Raw genomic sequence first — 17,638 nt, forward strand, 5'->3', positions numbered from 1 at the left:
GCAGGGTGTTGATAGATAATGTCTCAAGTGGTTTTATCGGGAAAAGAAAAAAAAGCCATATAAGCTTGTTGTTTAGAGTTAAAGAGGGCACCAACAGAGGAACTAGAAACAGAAAGAGTCAAGCAACTTCCTTAGAAAGCAGGACTAGAAATGGAAGGCATGGGACAAGGGACCACTGCTCAGTGTTATAAGCTGTTTATTACTTCTTTGCCACGTGCATGTATTAATTTGATTACAATTTTAAAAGTTTAGGCCAGGCGCGGTGGCTCACACCTGTAATCCCAGCACTTTAGGAGGCTGAGACGGGTGGATCACGAGGTCAGGAGTTCAAGAGCAGCCTGGCCAAAATAGTGAAACCCCATCTCTTTTTTTTTTTTTTTTTTTTTGAGACGGAGTCTTGTTCTGTCACCCAGGCTGGAGTGCAGTGGCCGGATCTCAGCTCACTGCAAGCTCCGCCTCCCGGGTTCACGCCATTCTCCTGCCTCAGCCTCCCGAGTAGCTGGGACTACAGGCGCCCGCCACCTCGCCCGGCTAGTTTTTTGTATTTTTTAGTAGAGACGGGGTTTCATCGTGTTAGCCAGGATGGTCTCGATCTCCTGACCTTGTGATCCGCCCGCCTCGGCCTCCCAAAGTGCTGGGATTACAGGCTTGAGCCACCGCGCCCGGCCCTGAAACCCCATCTCTACTAAAAAATACAAAAATTAGCTGGGCGTGGTAGCGTGCGCTTATAGTCCCAGTTACTCGGGAGGCTGAGGCAGGAGAATGGTGTGAACCCGGGAGGCAGAGTTTGCAGTGAGCCGAGATCACGTCACTGCACTCCAGCCTGGGTGACAGAGCGAGACTCCGTCTCAAAAAAAATATTTTTTTTTTTTAAGTTTAGCCAGGTGCGGTGGCTCACACCAGTAATCCCAGCACTTTGGGAGTCTGAGGCTGGTGGATTGCTTGAGGCCAAGAGTTCAAGACCAGCCTGGGCAACATGGTGAAACTCTGTCTCTACAAAAAAATTTTTTTAAATTAGCCAGGCGTGGTGGCACATGCCTGTGGTCCCAGCTACTTAGGAGACTGAGGCAGGAGGATTGCTTGAACTCAGGAGGCAGAGGTTGCAGTGACCTGCGATTACACTGCTGTACTCCATCCTGGGTAACAAGGAGAAACCCTGTCTCCAAAAAAAAAAAAAAATTTAAGTTTAAAAAAATTTCCATGGGGTTTTTAAAAATATATACTGATGATGGAGTTACTAAGTTTCCAAAAGTAACTGACAACATGGGGAATATCACGTTTATACATATAAATACACACACACATACATGTACCTAGAAAAAGGAAAGCAGCATACTAACATGATCTCACTGGTTTTCTCTAGGGAGTAAAACTACTGGTGATAATTATTCTTCATATTTTTCTGGAATTTTTCATGTTCTACAACAAACATGCTAATTTCAACAGTCCTCAAATGGCAATTATTATTACCTTTAACATTTGAAAAAAATAAAAAGCATGAGTGACTGCCCTAGATTAAATACGGCTAACTTCGCATCCCTCCAGCAGTGGCGGGATCCCCACCCGCCTGCCGTCTGGGCTGGCAGCTGAGGATGAGAAGCCACAGGGAGAACCAAGGGCCCCGGCCACCAGCCAGCACCATCGTCAGACATGTGACCAAGGCCACCTCAGACCATCCCAATCTGATGGCAGCTGCATTCCTGATTCAGGCAAGACCAGCAGAAAAGCTGCCTAACTGACTGTATTTTTGGAATCTCAAGCAGATAAATGATTGCCGTTTTAAGCTGCTAGCTGTTTATTTCTTTTGAGACAGAGTTTCGTTCCTGTCGTCCAGGCTGGAGTGCAATGGTGTGATTTCGGCTCACTGCAACCTCTGCCTCCCGGGTTCAAGAGATTCTCCTGCCTTAGCCTCCTGAGTAGCTGGGATTATAGGCAACCGCCACCATGTCCAGCTAATTTTTTGTACTTTTAGTAGAGACGGGGGTTTCACCACATTGGCCAGGCTGGTCTCGAAATCCTGACCTCAGGCAATCCACCCGCCTCAGCCTCCCTCCCAAAATGCTGGGATTACCAGTGTGAGCCACCGCACCTGGCCTAAGCCACTAGTTTTGAGGCGACTTGTCACATAGCAATGGATATCTGATGCAATGACAGTTGAAACATCCCTTCCTTCCTCAGTGCCCACCCCAGTACCTGTCCAAGGCGTGCCCATGGCCTCCGGGCTCCACTCGCTCCACTCGCCTTGCCCGAACTCCTCCTGGGCACGAAGCTGCACCACGTGCCTCAGGCCGCTCCAGGCGTCGTGGATGACACAGTGATGCTGGAGGTCCTTGACCTGAGGGCGGGGGCACAGTGACTGGGGAGGGGTCCAGGGTGGTGCTGGGCAGGCATCTCCCCAGTGGGTTGGTGCCTTGACCAGCCCTGTGCTTCAGCTGGCAGAGGCCTCTAGAGGCTCCCACCACCCCGGAGGCTCCACTAGTGAGGGGTTGCCCTCAGGGCCCACGGGAGCTGAATCAGAAAGTCCCTGCCCCACCCATGCACTACAGAATCCTGCAAGCCACAATGCTTGACATGTTTATAGCCCAAATCCCTTCCCACATTGCTCTCCTCACAGGCAAGCCTGGGAAGAGGAGACTGGCCTAGCATTATCCTTCTCATTTAATAAATGATATATCACCAAGGCTCAGAAAGCTTAAAACATTTATCCAAAGCAACGAAGGTAGCCAATTTTGAAGCAGGACCTAGAGCCTATGGTTTTCTTTTTAGTACTCTTTCTTTCTTTCTTTCTCTCTTTTTGAGATGGAGTCTCACTCTGTCACCCAGGCTGGAGTGCAGTGGTGTGATCTCCACTCACCGCAACCTCCACCTCCCGGGTTCAAGGGATTCTCCTGTCTCAGCCCCCGAGTGGCTGGGATTACAGGCGTGCACCACCACGCCTGGCTATTTTTCGTAATTTTAGTAGAGATGGCATTTCACCATGTTGGCCAGGCTGGTCTCCAACTCCTGACCTCACATGATCCGCCCACCTTGGCCTCCCAAAGTGCTGGGATTACAGGCGTGAGCCACCATGCCTGGCCTCTAGTATCCTTTCTACTATGCCTAAGCATCTGGGGGCACCTCTCTGACCAGAAGTAAAACATAAATTTACCATCCATGTTGTGAATGTCTTTGACCGTTCAGCTCGATATCTGAGCTCAAACCGTAGTCTGTAGAAAGATGAGTTCCAGGACTGGGGGTCTTGCCAGGTGACACTGAGCCAGCGGGGGTTTCTGGCCACGGCAGTGACTGTGATGTTGGCAGGCGGATCAGGCTGCACTGTGGGAAAAGGGAGCATGGCTCCTATGCAGCAGCAAATATAGTGTAAAGAAGCTCATGTAGGCTGAGTTCCCAGCAGGCAGGGCCCCACCCAGCCCCGTTCACTCCCCAGGCACAGCTCCACAAGGGCCTGCTTCATCATTGCCACACCTCCCCGCAAGCAACGCCCAAAAGCCACCAACTCACCAAATCCCTCAACCACCCCTTCCCTGCCCCTCTGAGAAGTCGATAAGAAGGATTAAATCAAAAATGAAGGAAACTGCTGGAGAGGCGGAAGAGCTTACGTACAGATTCCACAACCCTGAAAGGTCTGAGTTTTGCTGAACTTGCTCCCGACACTACTGGCGACGCACATGGACACTATGTAGAAAGAGCTGTCTCCCTCTGGGACTGCCAACTGGCAGGAGAACTTCTGGGACTCCTGGGAATACTGGCACGGCTCCTGGAAGTCTTCGGCCGGACTGTTCTGACTGTTAGACACAAAACAAGGGCAGGGCTCGCCTGTCAGTTTCGCATAGACTCAAGAGCGGAGAGAAGGGGGAAATGGAATCCCGGGGTTTGAATCCCAGCTCCAGACTCATGAGCCCTGTATCTCTAAGTCTTCTTTTCTCATTTACAAACAGGAATATTAATACTACCTATCTCGTAGGGGTTCTGTTAAGATTATTATTATTTTTTTTTTTTGAGATGGAGTCTCACTGTGTCGCCCAGGCTGGTGTACAGTGGTGCAATCTCGGCTCACTGCAACCTCTGCCTCCAGGTTCAAGAGATTCTCCTGCCTCAGCCTACCGAGTGTGCCTGGCTAATTTTTGTGTTTTTAATAGAGATGGGGTTTCACCATGTTGCCCAGGCTGTTGGCAACATGTTGCACCACGTAAGCCATCATGCCTGGCTGGTTCTGTTAAGACTGAAAAACAAGGGCTGGGCGCGGTGGCTCATGCCTGTAATTCCAGCACTTTGGGAGGGCAAGGAGAGCAGATCATGAGGTCAGGAGTTCGAGACCAACCTGGCCAATATGGTGAAACCCTGTCTCTACTAAAAAAAAAAAAAAAAAAAATTAGCCTGGCGTGGTGGCACATGCCTGTCCCAGTTACTTGGGAGGCTGAGGCAGAAGAATCACATGAACCCAGGAGGCAGAGGTTGCAGTGAGCAGAGATCGCGCCACTGCACTCCAGCCTGGGTGACAGAGTGAGACTCCATCTCAAAAAAAAAAAAAAAAAAAGAGCAATAAATGTAAAATCTACAGATGAGGAAACTAGCTGGATTTATAAATATATATAAACATGTAGCCTAGCGCCTGGCACGAAGGGTGAGGGGAGCTAGGCTGGAGGGCTCAGCCAATCACTCAGGCCTTGGTGGGCTGGCCAGCTCTGGTCTCCCGCTGGGTCTGTGCTCTTGGCACTGTAGGGGATGTAGAAATGAATCGAGAGGCCCCACCCTGGCTTTAAGGCACTAACAAAAAAGACCTGTCCTCAGATGACTAGACACCCAGCAGAAATGCCACTCCAGAGACTCAAAAAGTGCTAGAGGGGTTCTGGCAGGTGAGTCCAGAAAAGAATTCTGGGTGACTGAAGACGTTCGAGGTGAGTCAGTCACCATCCCACCTGGCCTGGAAACCTAAGGTTTCACCCTTTTATGACACATGTGGGGATATAAGGCCACGTCAGCCACTCACCATCTGGCTGGGGTGATGAGTCTGCCATCTCTGACTTGGGTTCGAACCCTGGGCTCCTGCTGAGTCCAGCACATGGGACAAACCCAACCTTTCCAGGATGAATTAAAGCCCCCTTTCTCCTCCCCCCAACACCACCCAGGCTTCCACCCAGCCACAAAGGCAGGGTCACCGACTGCTTTACGTGTGTGCCCAGGCGGGGTCAGAGGGCCGGGGCTCAGTCTTGTTGGCCTGCGTCTCTCCCACCGCCCCAGCATCACGCCTGGTCCAAGGCAGAGGCTGAACTCGCCCATGCCTGTGGAAGAAGGAGTGAATGGTGCTGCAATTGGGCCAGGGTATGAAAGCAGACACACAAGAGAAAAAAGCAGAGAAAAAGCAGAGCTCCCAGTAATCCCTTTCCAGGGGCCTGTCTCTTCCAGGCCCTGCAGTGGCCTGAGGTCCGGGTGGGGCCTCAGTGGGGGCTGGGGCCCCTGAGGCTCTCGCAGCTACTTCCCCTGCTCTTTCCTCACTTCAAAGGTGCCCAGTGGCCATGCTGACTTTTCAAAGCAGATGGAAGCAAAGGCTCGAGGCTGCTCAGGAGGAGGACAAGCACTGCAACACGGACACCGCACTCTCTCCCACTCCTGCTGTCAACATGGAAAGTATTCCAGTCAAGCCGGGCGCGGTGGCTCATGCCTGTAATCCCAGCACTTTGGGAGGCCGAGATAGGTGGATCACCCTAGGTCAGGAGACCAGCCCAGCTAACATGGTGAAACCCCATCTCTACTAAAAATACAAAGATTAGCCGGGCGTGGTGGCGTGTGCCTGTAATCTCAGCTACTCAGGAGGCTGAGGCTGGAGAATCGCTTGAGCCCAGGAGGCGGAGGTTGCGGTGGGCCGAGATCATGCCACTGCACTCCAGCCTGGGCGACAGAGCGAAACTCCATCTCAAAAAAAAAAAAAAAAAAGTATTTCATTTGAAGTGTCAGATGTGACAGAGATTTCCACAGGCTGGCCTGGGAAGTTGCCAGCCACCGTCTCTATCCTGCCTATTCCTGTCTATGGTACAAGCCTTTGAGGTACAAACAAGGCGTATCCTTCGCTGGACTGTGAAGCTACCCAGGCTTGGGGCATGAGCTGACAGTGCTGATGGCAGCTGCATCACTCACAGATGGGTAATCCGCACTTTTCATCATAGAGGACAGAACAAAAATAAGCCTGCCGGGCGGCCCAGTAACTCTGTGGAAACAGACCCAAGTGGGAGCCGAACCACCCTGCTGTCACTGCTCTGGCTTTCTGATGCAGTAGTCCTGCCTTATCTGAGGTTTTGCTTTCCAAGATTTCGGTTACCTGTGGTCAACTGCGGTCCAAAAATATTAAATGGAAAATTCCAGAAATAAGCACTTCGGAAGTTTTAAACTGCCCCCTGTTCTGAGAAGTGTGATGAGATTTCATGCCGTCCCGCCCAGGACGTGAATCATCGCTTTGTTCAGCATTCCCGCGCTGTACATGCTGCTCGTCGCTCGTCCTGACATCCACCGCCATCATCATGGCTCGGTGATCCAGAGTCACCCAAAACAGGTGATCCTCCTTCTGACACATGGTCAGAAAGTCCTAGTAGCCTAACACCAAGTCACAATGCCTACATCATTCACCTCACTTCATCCCATCATGCAGGCATTTCACGACCTCACATCATCACAAGAAGGGTGAGTACAGTAATAAGAGATTTTGAGAGAGAGACCACATTCGCATAACTGTTATTACAGTATATTATTATCATTGTTCTATGCTATTATTAATTATTAACTTCTTACTGTACCTAACTTATAAATTAAACTATCATAAGTACATATCTATAGAAAAACATAGTATATATAGAGTTCAGCACCATTTGCAATTTCAGGCATCCACTAGGGGTCTTGGAATGTGTCCTCCTTGCCACTGTAGTCTGATGACTGATAGCTCAAAATCAATTGTAAACCTCTGGACTGGGGAGACGGTGGCTCTGGGATGGAGACCGGCAAAACCGCAGAGGCAGATTTGTTTTCAGCATCTTCTACCTCCTCTACATGCATGCCTGAACCCATCCCAAGTCTTCCCACGTTAAGCCGTCTTCCTGTGATGATGCAGGGACCCTCAGGCACCCTCAGGCAGGCGTGACTTCTTGCCCCATGGCCCCTAGCTCCCTCTCCCCTGCCCATCACCGCTTTCTCTCTCATGCCTTTATCATGGAAATAGCCTGATATGCCCACAAGGGCCCAGACACTGATAAGAGGCTGGCTGTGCTACCCTCTCCTAGGGACATTTGCATGTTTTTCAGAGCAACCTTCGGACTTTGAATGAAATCAGACAGACTGGGACTGAATTCTCAGCAGAACCACTTACTAGTTAAGTGACCCAAACCCATTAATCAGTCTCTGGGCCTCAGTCTCTCCATCTGTTAAGTGAGAAAAATAACGCCCACTTCCCATAGCTGTTGTGATAACAGTGAATAGGACAAGATTCCAAGCACAAGCACAGTGCCTAGCTCAGGGGGGAAGTCAAATGTAAATCTCAGTTTCCTCTCATCTCCTCTTCCTCAGCCTGAAGGAATTACTTCCTAATGATAACGTTTTGAAAAATCACCTGAACCAGCCCCTCTCTGGGGGCCTCGGAAAGGAGGGAGCCGACGTGCACCCAGCTCAGCCCAAGATACTTACAACTTCCTCACCAACAGCACAGCCTTGGTCGTCGGAGATGGGGTGCTCCGAGGACCCCACTCACAAACAACGTTGCTGAGGGGGCTCTTCCGGAAGCAGGAGAGCTGGGGCTCCTCGGGGGGAACTGAAAGGAGAGCATCACAGGTGTGAGCAGGCCGGCGGGGATCCTAGGGTACACCCAACCTCGCAGGCAGGGCAGCCTCCCTTGAAGGGAACGCATGGCTAGGGGCCAGTCCTGGGGCCAGTCAGGACCAGACACCATGGCCACACTTCGCCACACACGAATGGAATCGCAGCTTGGAAATTAAAGGATACCAAAGACCTCATGTCAGTCTGGGACACGCATCCGGGACAGGGGAAGGGAAGCACCTCAGGGCCAACTTGTCTGAAGAGGAGATAGGATGATCGAAAAAAAAGTGCTTTGGAGTCACACAGACCTGGCTATGTGGCCTTGGGCAAGTCGTAGCCGCTCTTCAGTTTCCTCATGTATAAAATAAACTGATGATAATGTAATGATGATGGCAATGATGATAAGCCTGCTTTCTCTGACAAGGCTGCTGAAGGATTACAAGAGATAGAAGAAAGTGCCTTGGCATAGGGCTTGGCACACAGGACACTGGTTCCAGCAAGTCTTTATCTACGTGTGAGGGAGCTAAGAACTTGCTAATTCTAAAAAAAATAAGAATAGCTAATTTGAGAGCTTAGGATGTGCTATACAGACTTTTTAGCACCATATGTGTATGATACACACATACACACACACACAGGCAAATTCACATATACCCCCTTTGCAACAACTCTAAGGTAAGGTAATAAAATTAACCTTATTTTGCCAAAGATGACACTGAGGGGCGGAGAAGTTAAGCTGTATGTGAAGGAGCAGGATTTAAACCCAGGCTGCCTGACTCCGGGCCCCAGGCTATTCACCAGTTCACGGGAAGTCCTAACTCCCAAAGCCAATGTTTCCCATCAGTCAGACGCTCCCACCCAGCAGCTGTCTTTGCCGGCATCTGGGTGGCAGACATTGGTGGGCTTTCCCCAAAATTCTTGCACCAAGGAAATGGCGGGAGTTTGAAGGCTCAGACAGGGACTGTCTGGAATGCACAGAGCCTCATTTCTTATGAGAACTATCTCCAGGAGCTCTGAGGCACAACTCACCATCCACCAGCAAGTGCACAGTTCCAGCCGGGCGGCCGGCCCGGTAGCATGAATAGTTTCCAGAGTCATGGAGCTGCACCGACCTCAGCAGCAGCCTCCTTCCCACGCCAGCCCATCTGCTGAGGTGGGAGCCTGCAGCTGGCTTCCTGAGAACCCAGTGAACAGTGGCATTGTCTTCCGGCTCTCCCCCTGGGCAGGTCAGAGTCACGCTGTCTCCTGGCAGACTGGTCAGCACACCTCTCGCCACCTCTGGAAGAGGGAGAAAACACTCGGTGAGCCCATAGCCACTGAAGAAGGGGCTTCGTTCTGGTCTGAGGAAGCCACGAGAGGCCTCAGTGATAATCATGAAGTGGTCCAGGCTACCGTCACCTCTGCCTGGATTAGGGCAGCAGTCTCCTGGTGGCCTCCCCAACCTGGTCCTCACCATCCAGCTGCCTGGGAGAGCCTTCTGAAGCTACAATCCAGCCGCCCCACTCCCTGGATTAGAAAACCCTTCAAGGGCCTGCCACCATCCACAGGATGAGGTCCGAGCTCCTCAGCGTGGCCCGCAAGGCCCTGCTGTCCTTGGAGGTCTCATCTCTCCCCACTCCTTAGAAGGTGTGGAGCTCTCCCCTCAGCTCCCGTAGCTCTCCTCCTCACTCGTTCTTCACACATCATCCCCTCGACAATTCCTCCTATTCCAGGTCTTGGCCTAAATATAGTTTCCGGTCCCTCAGCTGCACTAGGCCCTCATTCTGCACTACGTCGCCCACACGCTGCCATGTAATTACCAATTCCGTGTCTCCCTTTCCCTCAAGACTCCAAGCACCACAGGAATAGGCACCCTGCTCTGTTGTTCTCTGTTACATTCCAGTGCCCGGGACGTTGCCTGGCCCATGGCAGGGGCCTGCTGAGCGCTTGATGAATGTGTGAATGAATGGATGCCCTTAGGAATGAATGCCAGGCACCCAAGTGCACATGTACACAGGAGGCCTCCGAATCGCAGGGTATTCATGGCAGAATGCCTATTGTACAGTTGGCAACCAAGGCACAGAAGGATCAGGAGACTGGCCCAGATGCACAGCTGGGGTAGAAACCAGAGCTTCTGGTTCCCTGTTCCATGCTCCCTCCAGTACCCTACATCTACTACAGCAATGCTGTGTTTACTCTAGGGACCAAACTGGAAGGTTAAAAAAAAAAATGCATTATCTACCCCTTGAAAAAAAATTGGGTGTATTCTACTATTCAAGAAAAAGGAGATTAAACATTAAAGGAAAAAGTACACTTTTTTTGAGTAGCAGTTATAGATTCATAGAATCTAAGATAAAAATTAGCCCAACCACCTTGCACTCATTTATTAACCAATCAATCAAATTAGTCCAACCAGCTAAGGAAACAGAGGCCAGGGAACACAGCCAGTTTTCATGTAAGCACACTTGGTCCTTCGAACCAAATACATAACCGTTTATTAGCAAGCAGTAGCAATATATCTGGCCAAAGATTTCAGAAAGGACCAGCAGCTGCTGAGTGCCTGACCTCACCTCCTGGCCCATGCTCCTGGGACTCAGAAGCAGCACGAGGCTCCCTGCCTGGCCTGCAAAGCCCTTCTTGTTTATGAGGCGTTATCTCATACTTAGCAGACTGTCCTTCCTTTCACCTCATCCAAGGTGGCTGTCAGAGGAGGGAGTAAGGATCAGTGACTCCCAGGCAGATAACACCCCCAAAGCTGGTGAGGTTGGAGCCCACACTAGCTACTGGCCACAGTCCAGGGAGAGAGACATAGACATCAAAGGGGCAGAGATAGCTCTGCCTGGCATTGGGCCCTGCCTAGCTATACAGATACCCTTCACACTTCCCTCTCACTTTCACACCTGGAGCCAGAGTCCTCCTCCGTGGCACCCTCTACCCAGAGGCTGACAGAAAAGGGACAGATACAAGGCCATCATGGCAGCCGGTCATCTAAGGTTTTCTCTGGTCACCAACAGAGCCCTGGACCTTGGGTAAGAAAGGTGGTTGAATTGTCACCATGCAGCCAGGGGAGTTTGGGCAGGTTCCTAAGACCCCTGTGGCCTTACTTTCTCCCACAGTGAGCAAGTCCTATGTTTGATAAACATTCAAGGAGGCTGTAGCAGCCAGGCACTGGCGAGGAAGACACAATCAGGCATCCCAGAGACCTGCCCTTGAGAGATGGGAGATGCATTCACTGCTGCAAGGCCGGGACACAGTATACAGTACTCTCCTGGTCCTCAGCAAAATCTGAGTCCCAGCTGGGCCTCGCACCTGTAATCCCAGCACTTTGGGAGGCTGAGGCGGGTGGATCACCTGAGGTCAGGAGTTCGAGACCAGCCTGGCAAACGTGGTGAAACACCATCTCTACTAAAAACACAAAAATTAGCTGGCCATGGTGGTGCATGCCTGTAATCCTAGCTACTCAAGAGGCTGAGGCAGGAGAATCGCTTGAACCTGGGAAGCGGAGGTTGCAGTGAGTCGAGATTGTGCCACTGCTCTCCAGCCTGGGTGACAGAGTGAGACTCTGTTTCAAAAAAAAAAAAAAATCTGAGTCCCTAGAAGGTGAAGTCCACTGAGGGCAATAAGGAGGGGACTGCTACTGCCCAGAGGGCTTGAAAGGGTTATAAAAAGCCCCAACTACAATATAGCTTTCACATAGAATTTTCAACAATATATTTTTAGCATTGCAAACATCATTTTTTAATATATTACATAATCCATGCAAATTCATATATGTAATGTATGTAAAAGCTACATACATAAAAGTTAATTTAGGAAGCATAAAACACCCAGGAGAGCCCACCAACCTAACTTTTAAAAATAGGTTCACTACCCCTGGATCCCTAAATTTTTCTTAACTTTGCTTCATTTTTGAGCTTCATATAAATGGTTTGAATATAGTCTTCTGCTGTGATGTGCTTTTCTCTTTTATTTTTTTTTTTTTTGCGGGGGAAGGGACAGTCTCACTCTGTCACCTAGGCTGGAGCGCAGTGGCGCGATCTCGGCTCACTACATCCTCAACTTCCCATGTTCAAGCAATTCTCCTGTCTCAGACTCCCAAGTAGTTGGGACTACAGGCACACACCACCACATCTGGCGAATTTTTTTTTTTATTATTTTTTTTATTTTTAGTAGAGATGGGGTTTCACCATATTGGTCAGGCTGGTCTTGAACTCCTGATCTCAGGTGATCTACCCGCCTCTGCCTCCCAAAGTGCTGGGATTACAGGCATGAGCCACCACGCCCAGCTGGTGCTTTTCTCGAACTTCCTTTGTGTGTGTGTGTGTGTGTGTGTGTGAGATACAGAGTCTCAGTCTGCTGCCCAGGCTAGAGTGCAGTGGCACAATCATAGCTTTTTGCAACCTCAAACTCCTGGGCTCAAGCAATCCTCCCACCTTAGCCCTCTGAGTAACTGGGACTATAGGTGCATACCACCATGCCCGGCTAATTTTTTAATTTTTACTAGAGACAAGTTCTCGATATATTGCCCAGGCTGGTCTTTAACTCCTGGCCTCAAGCCATCCTCCCGCCTTAGCCTCCCAAAGTGCTGGGATTACAGGCATGAGGCATCGTGCCCAGCTGCTCTTTTTTTTTTTTTTTTCTTTTTCTTGGAACAGGGTCTCACTCTGTCACTCAGGCTGAAGTACAGTGGCATAATTACAGTTCACTGCAACTTCAAATTCCTGGGCTCAACTGATCCTCCCACCTCAGTTTCCCAAGTAGCTGGGACTACAGGTACATGCTACCATGCCTGGCTATTTTCTTTTCTTTTTTTTTTTTTTTTTTTTTTTGAGACATGAAGTTTCACTATATTGCCCAGGCTAGTCTCAAACTCCTGGCCTCAAGCAATCCTCCCACCTGGGCCTCCAAAATGTTGGGATTACAGGCATGACCACCTGGCCCAGCCTCATTGATATGTTTCTCTGATTCACTGACATATATAGTTAATTCAGTTTCACTGCTATGTAGTATTCTGTTGTGTGACCCTATCATTCTCTCACTGAGGGAGGTTTGGGGTCATTCCCAGTGTTTTGCCACATCAAAGAGGGCGGCTATTAACTTTCTCATGACTCAGTGCACTTGCCCAGGAACTTCCCTAAGAGTGAAACTGCTGGTGTTGGCGTGTGTGTGATATGTGCCCTTTTCCTTCACAACTGAACACATGGTCCAGTGCGTTGAACTCCAGTGGGCACCTGATGGAGGCAGCAGTTTACCACATCCAGTCCACATCTTGAAGTCCATCAGTGCCTGAATGTGGTTACGTATGGAAGATGCAACGACACTTCTAATCAATGCACCAATATTTCCACTTTTCCATTTTCCACTTGATAAAGCAGCTGTCAAGATAAAGCCTAACACGGACTTCAAGTTCCTGCACAAATGACAAACTTGCAGGAACAAAGATGGAAACAGTGCCCAAAGAGAACTGCTCCCAGTGCAATGCTTGCAATATCCCTTCCTCAGCTGATTAGCAGAAATCAGAATTCACAGGGCAGTCTAGGAGCACCAGCATGCAACAGACACAAGTGCAGGATGCATGAAGGTTGAAGGCAGGGGTCAAGGACCACCACGGCTCATCCAATCACTGGCACTTTTCACACGGCACAGTCCTCAACTATAAAAAGGTCCCTTCCCCAACCATGGTGACAACACTGGAAGCTCCTGGTCATCACTCATCAGAGAACTCAGTAGGTGCTTAATGCATGTTTGTTGAATATAGGGCACGTTAGGGGTACCTACAGGGAGGGTCTCGGCACCAAAAACTCCCAGGAGCACGGTTTGCGGAGAGGGGGTCTAAGTGGTGCCCTCTCGTGTTGTGCGATGGGCAGGCCCAGGCTGGAGGGCAGAAGAGCCCGCTGAGGCAAGGAAATAGACTTCTGGAGCCAGAGGAAGCTCTCTTTTCTGCTTCTGCCTTTGCCAAATCCAGTAAATACGTCTTTCTGGTCATTTCCCCTACCCCAGTTCAGCGGGAAGCTCTTGCCATGTTCAGCGGCCAGCCTGAACAATAGCAGGGGCTGTTCTGCTCCTGCACTCACTAACAATGGCCAAAGTATCTGAGCAGCTCAGAGAAATACCAAATAAAAATACTTTTTTTTTTTTTCCTCTTCCACAAAAGCAGAGCTGCAGGGAGCAGCATAATGGCCACTTCCTCTGCCAAGGAACTTGAGTAATGGTTTTCTGAATCTTTAAAACTGAGTCACTATTTTTTAAAATAGGGAATGATTAATTATAAACCACCCATTGGCAAGTACTGCCTGTCACAGCCCTCCTTCACAATATATTTCCTCTAGAACCTGCGAACAACACTGTGTTAACTACGCTTTTAAAAGCACTGTATGCAGAATGATCAAAGAAATACTCATAAAGACCATAAGAAAATATACTTGCTAAAGTCAGAGTGGGCAGCACCACCCCTCCCCTCAAACCCACTCAGCCCTCTGCCTCCTGACCCAAATCTCTGACTCAGTACCCATGACAGCCGGGTGGCAGTGGGGAGGCCTCAAGTGTGACTCTCAGAACAAGTAACATTCACACAAGTGTCCTCTTGCTACCTCTGCCCTCCTCTCCAAATGATGGTGCTGGAAGTGATTTCTTTCTCTTCCCTGCGTCTTTCTGTAGTGTTTGAATTTTCTATAAGTTGCCTATATTGCTCTTATAATGAATATATATATATATATATAATTAAACAGGCTAGATGGCCTGGGTCAGTCTGAGTTAGGATTTCTAGGAAGGAGGGAGAGGGTACGGCAGAGCACAGTGGGCACTGAGGGATATCGGGGGATGAGGGTGGGTTTTTCAATACAAGCAGCTTCTGAGCACCTTCAGGCCAGACAGTGCCACTTTGCCCTTGCACTGCTGAGTTCTCTCACTGTCACTGTCACTGAATTCTGCACCCATAGCCCAGCCTTCCCCTGTAGGCCTGATTCCCTAGCGGACACAAGACACCATCCCTGGGCTCAGCCTTGATTCCTCCCATCTGTCCCTGTTTTTCTGTTCCCTGGGAATCTGCTGGGGCCCTCCCTAAATAGGCCCCACCAAAGAGAAGGGCCAAAAGGAAGACACACGATGGGGAACCAGGTGAGGAGGGGCTCCTGAGAGCAGTCCTTCCTGCTCCTGGGAGATATGCCCAGTCGTTTTCATGCTCCCCGCTGGCCTGACACACAGGCCTTGCATAGCAGGCCCAAGGAGACGGCGGGCAGGCGGGGGCGAAGGCGTGGCTGGTGCACACTCTGAAATTTAGCAAAGAGCACACAATCAACAGAGCATTTGTCCGTGAGCAATTGCTAGCATTTAGAGCCAGGATTACAAGCCTATGCCTGTCCCTTCTTTAAGAATTCAATAATTTTTGTGCACCCATGATGTGCAAGTTCAGAAGTTCCTAATCCAGGAAATAAAACTCCATATTGAAGTTACTGAGTATCTACGATGCACTGGCACTCCTTCCCGTCTTTTCTATATCGTAATCTTCTTTAAACCCCACAAAGCCCTAGAACTTAAAACTATCTATAATACAGGCCAACCTGATATAAATGTCTCCAACATACTGAGGGAACTAAGAAGAGGGATCAATTATTCTAAAGGGGGAAGAGAGATTTGATCGATCAAGGCCTTGATAAATGGATGGGGGTTTGATAAGTCGAGCCACAGGGAGTTATATTCCATAAAGAGAGAACAGCATATGCAAGGCATTAAGAACTGAGAGTCACCGGGCGTAATCCCAGCACTGTGCAAGGCCAAGGTGGGCAGATCACCTGAGGTCGGGAGTTCCAGACCAGCCTGACCAACATGGAGAAACCCCATATGAAAAATACAAAATTAGACGGGTGTGATGGCACACGCCTGTAATCCCAGCTACTCGGGAGGCTGAGGAAGGAGAATTGCTTGAGCCCAGGAGGCGGAGATTGCAGTGAGCTGAGATCGTGACATTGCACTCCAGCCTGGGCCACAAAAGCAAAACTCCATCTCCAAAATAGTAATAATAATAATAATAATAATAAAAGAATTGAGAGTCACCAGGCACCGTGGCTCACACTTGTCATCCCAACACTTTGGGAGGCTGAGATGGGAGGATCATTTGCACCCAGGAGGTTGAGACCAGCCTGGGTAACATGGCAAAACTCCATCTCTACCAAAAAACTCTAAAATTAGCTGGGCATGGTGACACATGTCTGTGGTCCCAGCTATCTGGGAGGTTGCGGCAGAAGGATCACTTGAGCCTGGGAGGTCAAGGCTGAAGTGAGCTGTGATTGTGCCACTGCACTCCAGCTAGGACACAGAGTAAGACTGTGTCTCAAAAAAAAAAAAAAAAAAAAAACCGTGAGAGTTCTGGGGACGGCTGGTGTCTGGAGTATCTGAAACGCAGTAAGGAGGGAAGGAGGACCTGCAGGGGAACATGGAGGGTGTTAGCACCCTCAAGGAGATCAGGCCTGACTCCACAGGCCGGGGCACCTTCGGTTCCTCTGTGGCCCCTTCTGAAATGCTATGCCTTTGCAACCCAAGAGCCTGGGTTAGGTTGGAGGCTGTCCTGTGCTGCCAGCTAGCCTGGACAGCGGGGACCCATGTCCCTGCTCAGAAACCCAGGCAGTGGGATGGGATTGGCAGGCATGAGCCAAGCCTGTCAAAATTATGTGCAGGCTCAATGGCTTCCCCACTTCTCTCCACTGCCCCACCAGCCTCCAGGACAGGAGCATTTCATTGCTTCTTGTTTCTGTTCTCTTCCAATCTCCCTGAGAAAAAACCGACTGTCCCCTGCCCCTCCTTGGCTCCTGTGCACCATGAAGCAGTACAGAGGCAGGATGGAGGAAGGGGCACCCAAGGACTGCGGCAAGGCCAGGGTCACATACGGGGAGGGAGCACCTTCAGCCCAGGCTAAGAAGGAATGGGATTCTGCAGAGAGGACAAGGAAGCACCTCACCTGGGACTAAGATCACAAAAGGAGGCAGTATTGCCTACCGAAAACAAACCCCTAAGCTCCTCCTGAACAGTCAATGGCACTTGGTGTCTGGTCTGGTCTGGTCAGTTTAATCACTGACTATTAATTGTGTGGGGTTGGGCTGACACAAACATACAGTCTGCCTTGATTTGTTCTTTAATATAAAGTCCATCTCAGCAGGATGCGGTGGCTCACGCCTGTAATCTCAGCATTTTGGGAGGCCGAGGTGGGTGGATCACTTGAGGTCAGGAGTTCGAGACCAGCCTGGCCAATATGGTGAAACCCCATCTCTATTAAAAATACAAAAATTAGCCAGGTACGGTGGTGCGTGCCTGTAATCCCAGCTACTCAGGAGGCTGAGGCAGGAGAATCGCTTGAACCCGGGAAGCAGAGGCTGCAGTGAGCCAAAGGCTGCAGTGAGCCGAGATTGCACCACTGCACTCCAGCCTGGGCAAGACTCCTTCTCAAAAATAAATAAATAAATAAATAAATAAAATAAAGTACATCTCCACAAGCAGGAGGCCCCTTGGTGTAGAGGAAACAGCTCTGTGCTGTCAGGCGACCTGAGTTCTATTCCTGGTCTTGTGATGACTCACAGGCAGCCACGGGCACGTCACTGCCCCTGGCAGAGCCCACTGGCCTTCTCTGTGAAATGAGGGTTCAGACTGTGACCTGCAGGACCCCCACGGGCCCCCACTCCTGTGGTCTAGCATCCCATAGCGCCCAATCATTAGCTCTCAGAGGGCAAGAAGCAGACAATACTCAGCTTGAAAACACATAATTAATCTATGGATTTATTATTTTAGTAGTTGATGGCTTTGGGAGAAGGATGATGACCAGATCGTCCCAGTGCCCTCAGAAAAATGCTTCTTTCTCCCTGGAGAGCTCTAG

The 17,638-nt window shown here is 49.9% G+C and overlaps 1 protein-coding gene across 3 annotated transcripts in view; it reads right to left on the minus strand.

Annotated features, from left to right (window-relative positions):
* Positions 1 to 17,638, minus strand: part of LOC105497972 (interleukin 6 receptor) — a 63,373-nt gene that overhangs the window by 31,131 nt on the left and 14,604 nt on the right. For all 3 annotated transcript variants that reach the window (XM_071084678.1, XM_071084685.1, XM_071084680.1), the window contains exons 2-6: positions 8,827 to 9,075; positions 7,669 to 7,792; positions 3,604 to 3,785; positions 3,149 to 3,315; positions 2,194 to 2,335 (exon numbers count right to left, since the gene is read on the minus strand). In XM_071084678.1, the coding sequence (XP_070940779.1) occupies positions 2,194 to 2,335; positions 3,149 to 3,315; positions 3,604 to 3,785; positions 7,669 to 7,792; positions 8,827 to 9,075 (864 nt within the window). The remainder of the gene's footprint in view (positions 1 to 2,193; positions 2,336 to 3,148; positions 3,316 to 3,603; positions 3,786 to 7,668; positions 7,793 to 8,826; positions 9,076 to 17,638) is intronic.

This window comes from Macaca nemestrina, chromosome 1, assembly GCF_043159975.1.
Source record: "Macaca nemestrina isolate mMacNem1 chromosome 1, mMacNem.hap1, whole genome shotgun sequence".
NCBI classification, from domain to species: domain Eukaryota; kingdom Metazoa; phylum Chordata; class Mammalia; order Primates; family Cercopithecidae; genus Macaca; species Macaca nemestrina.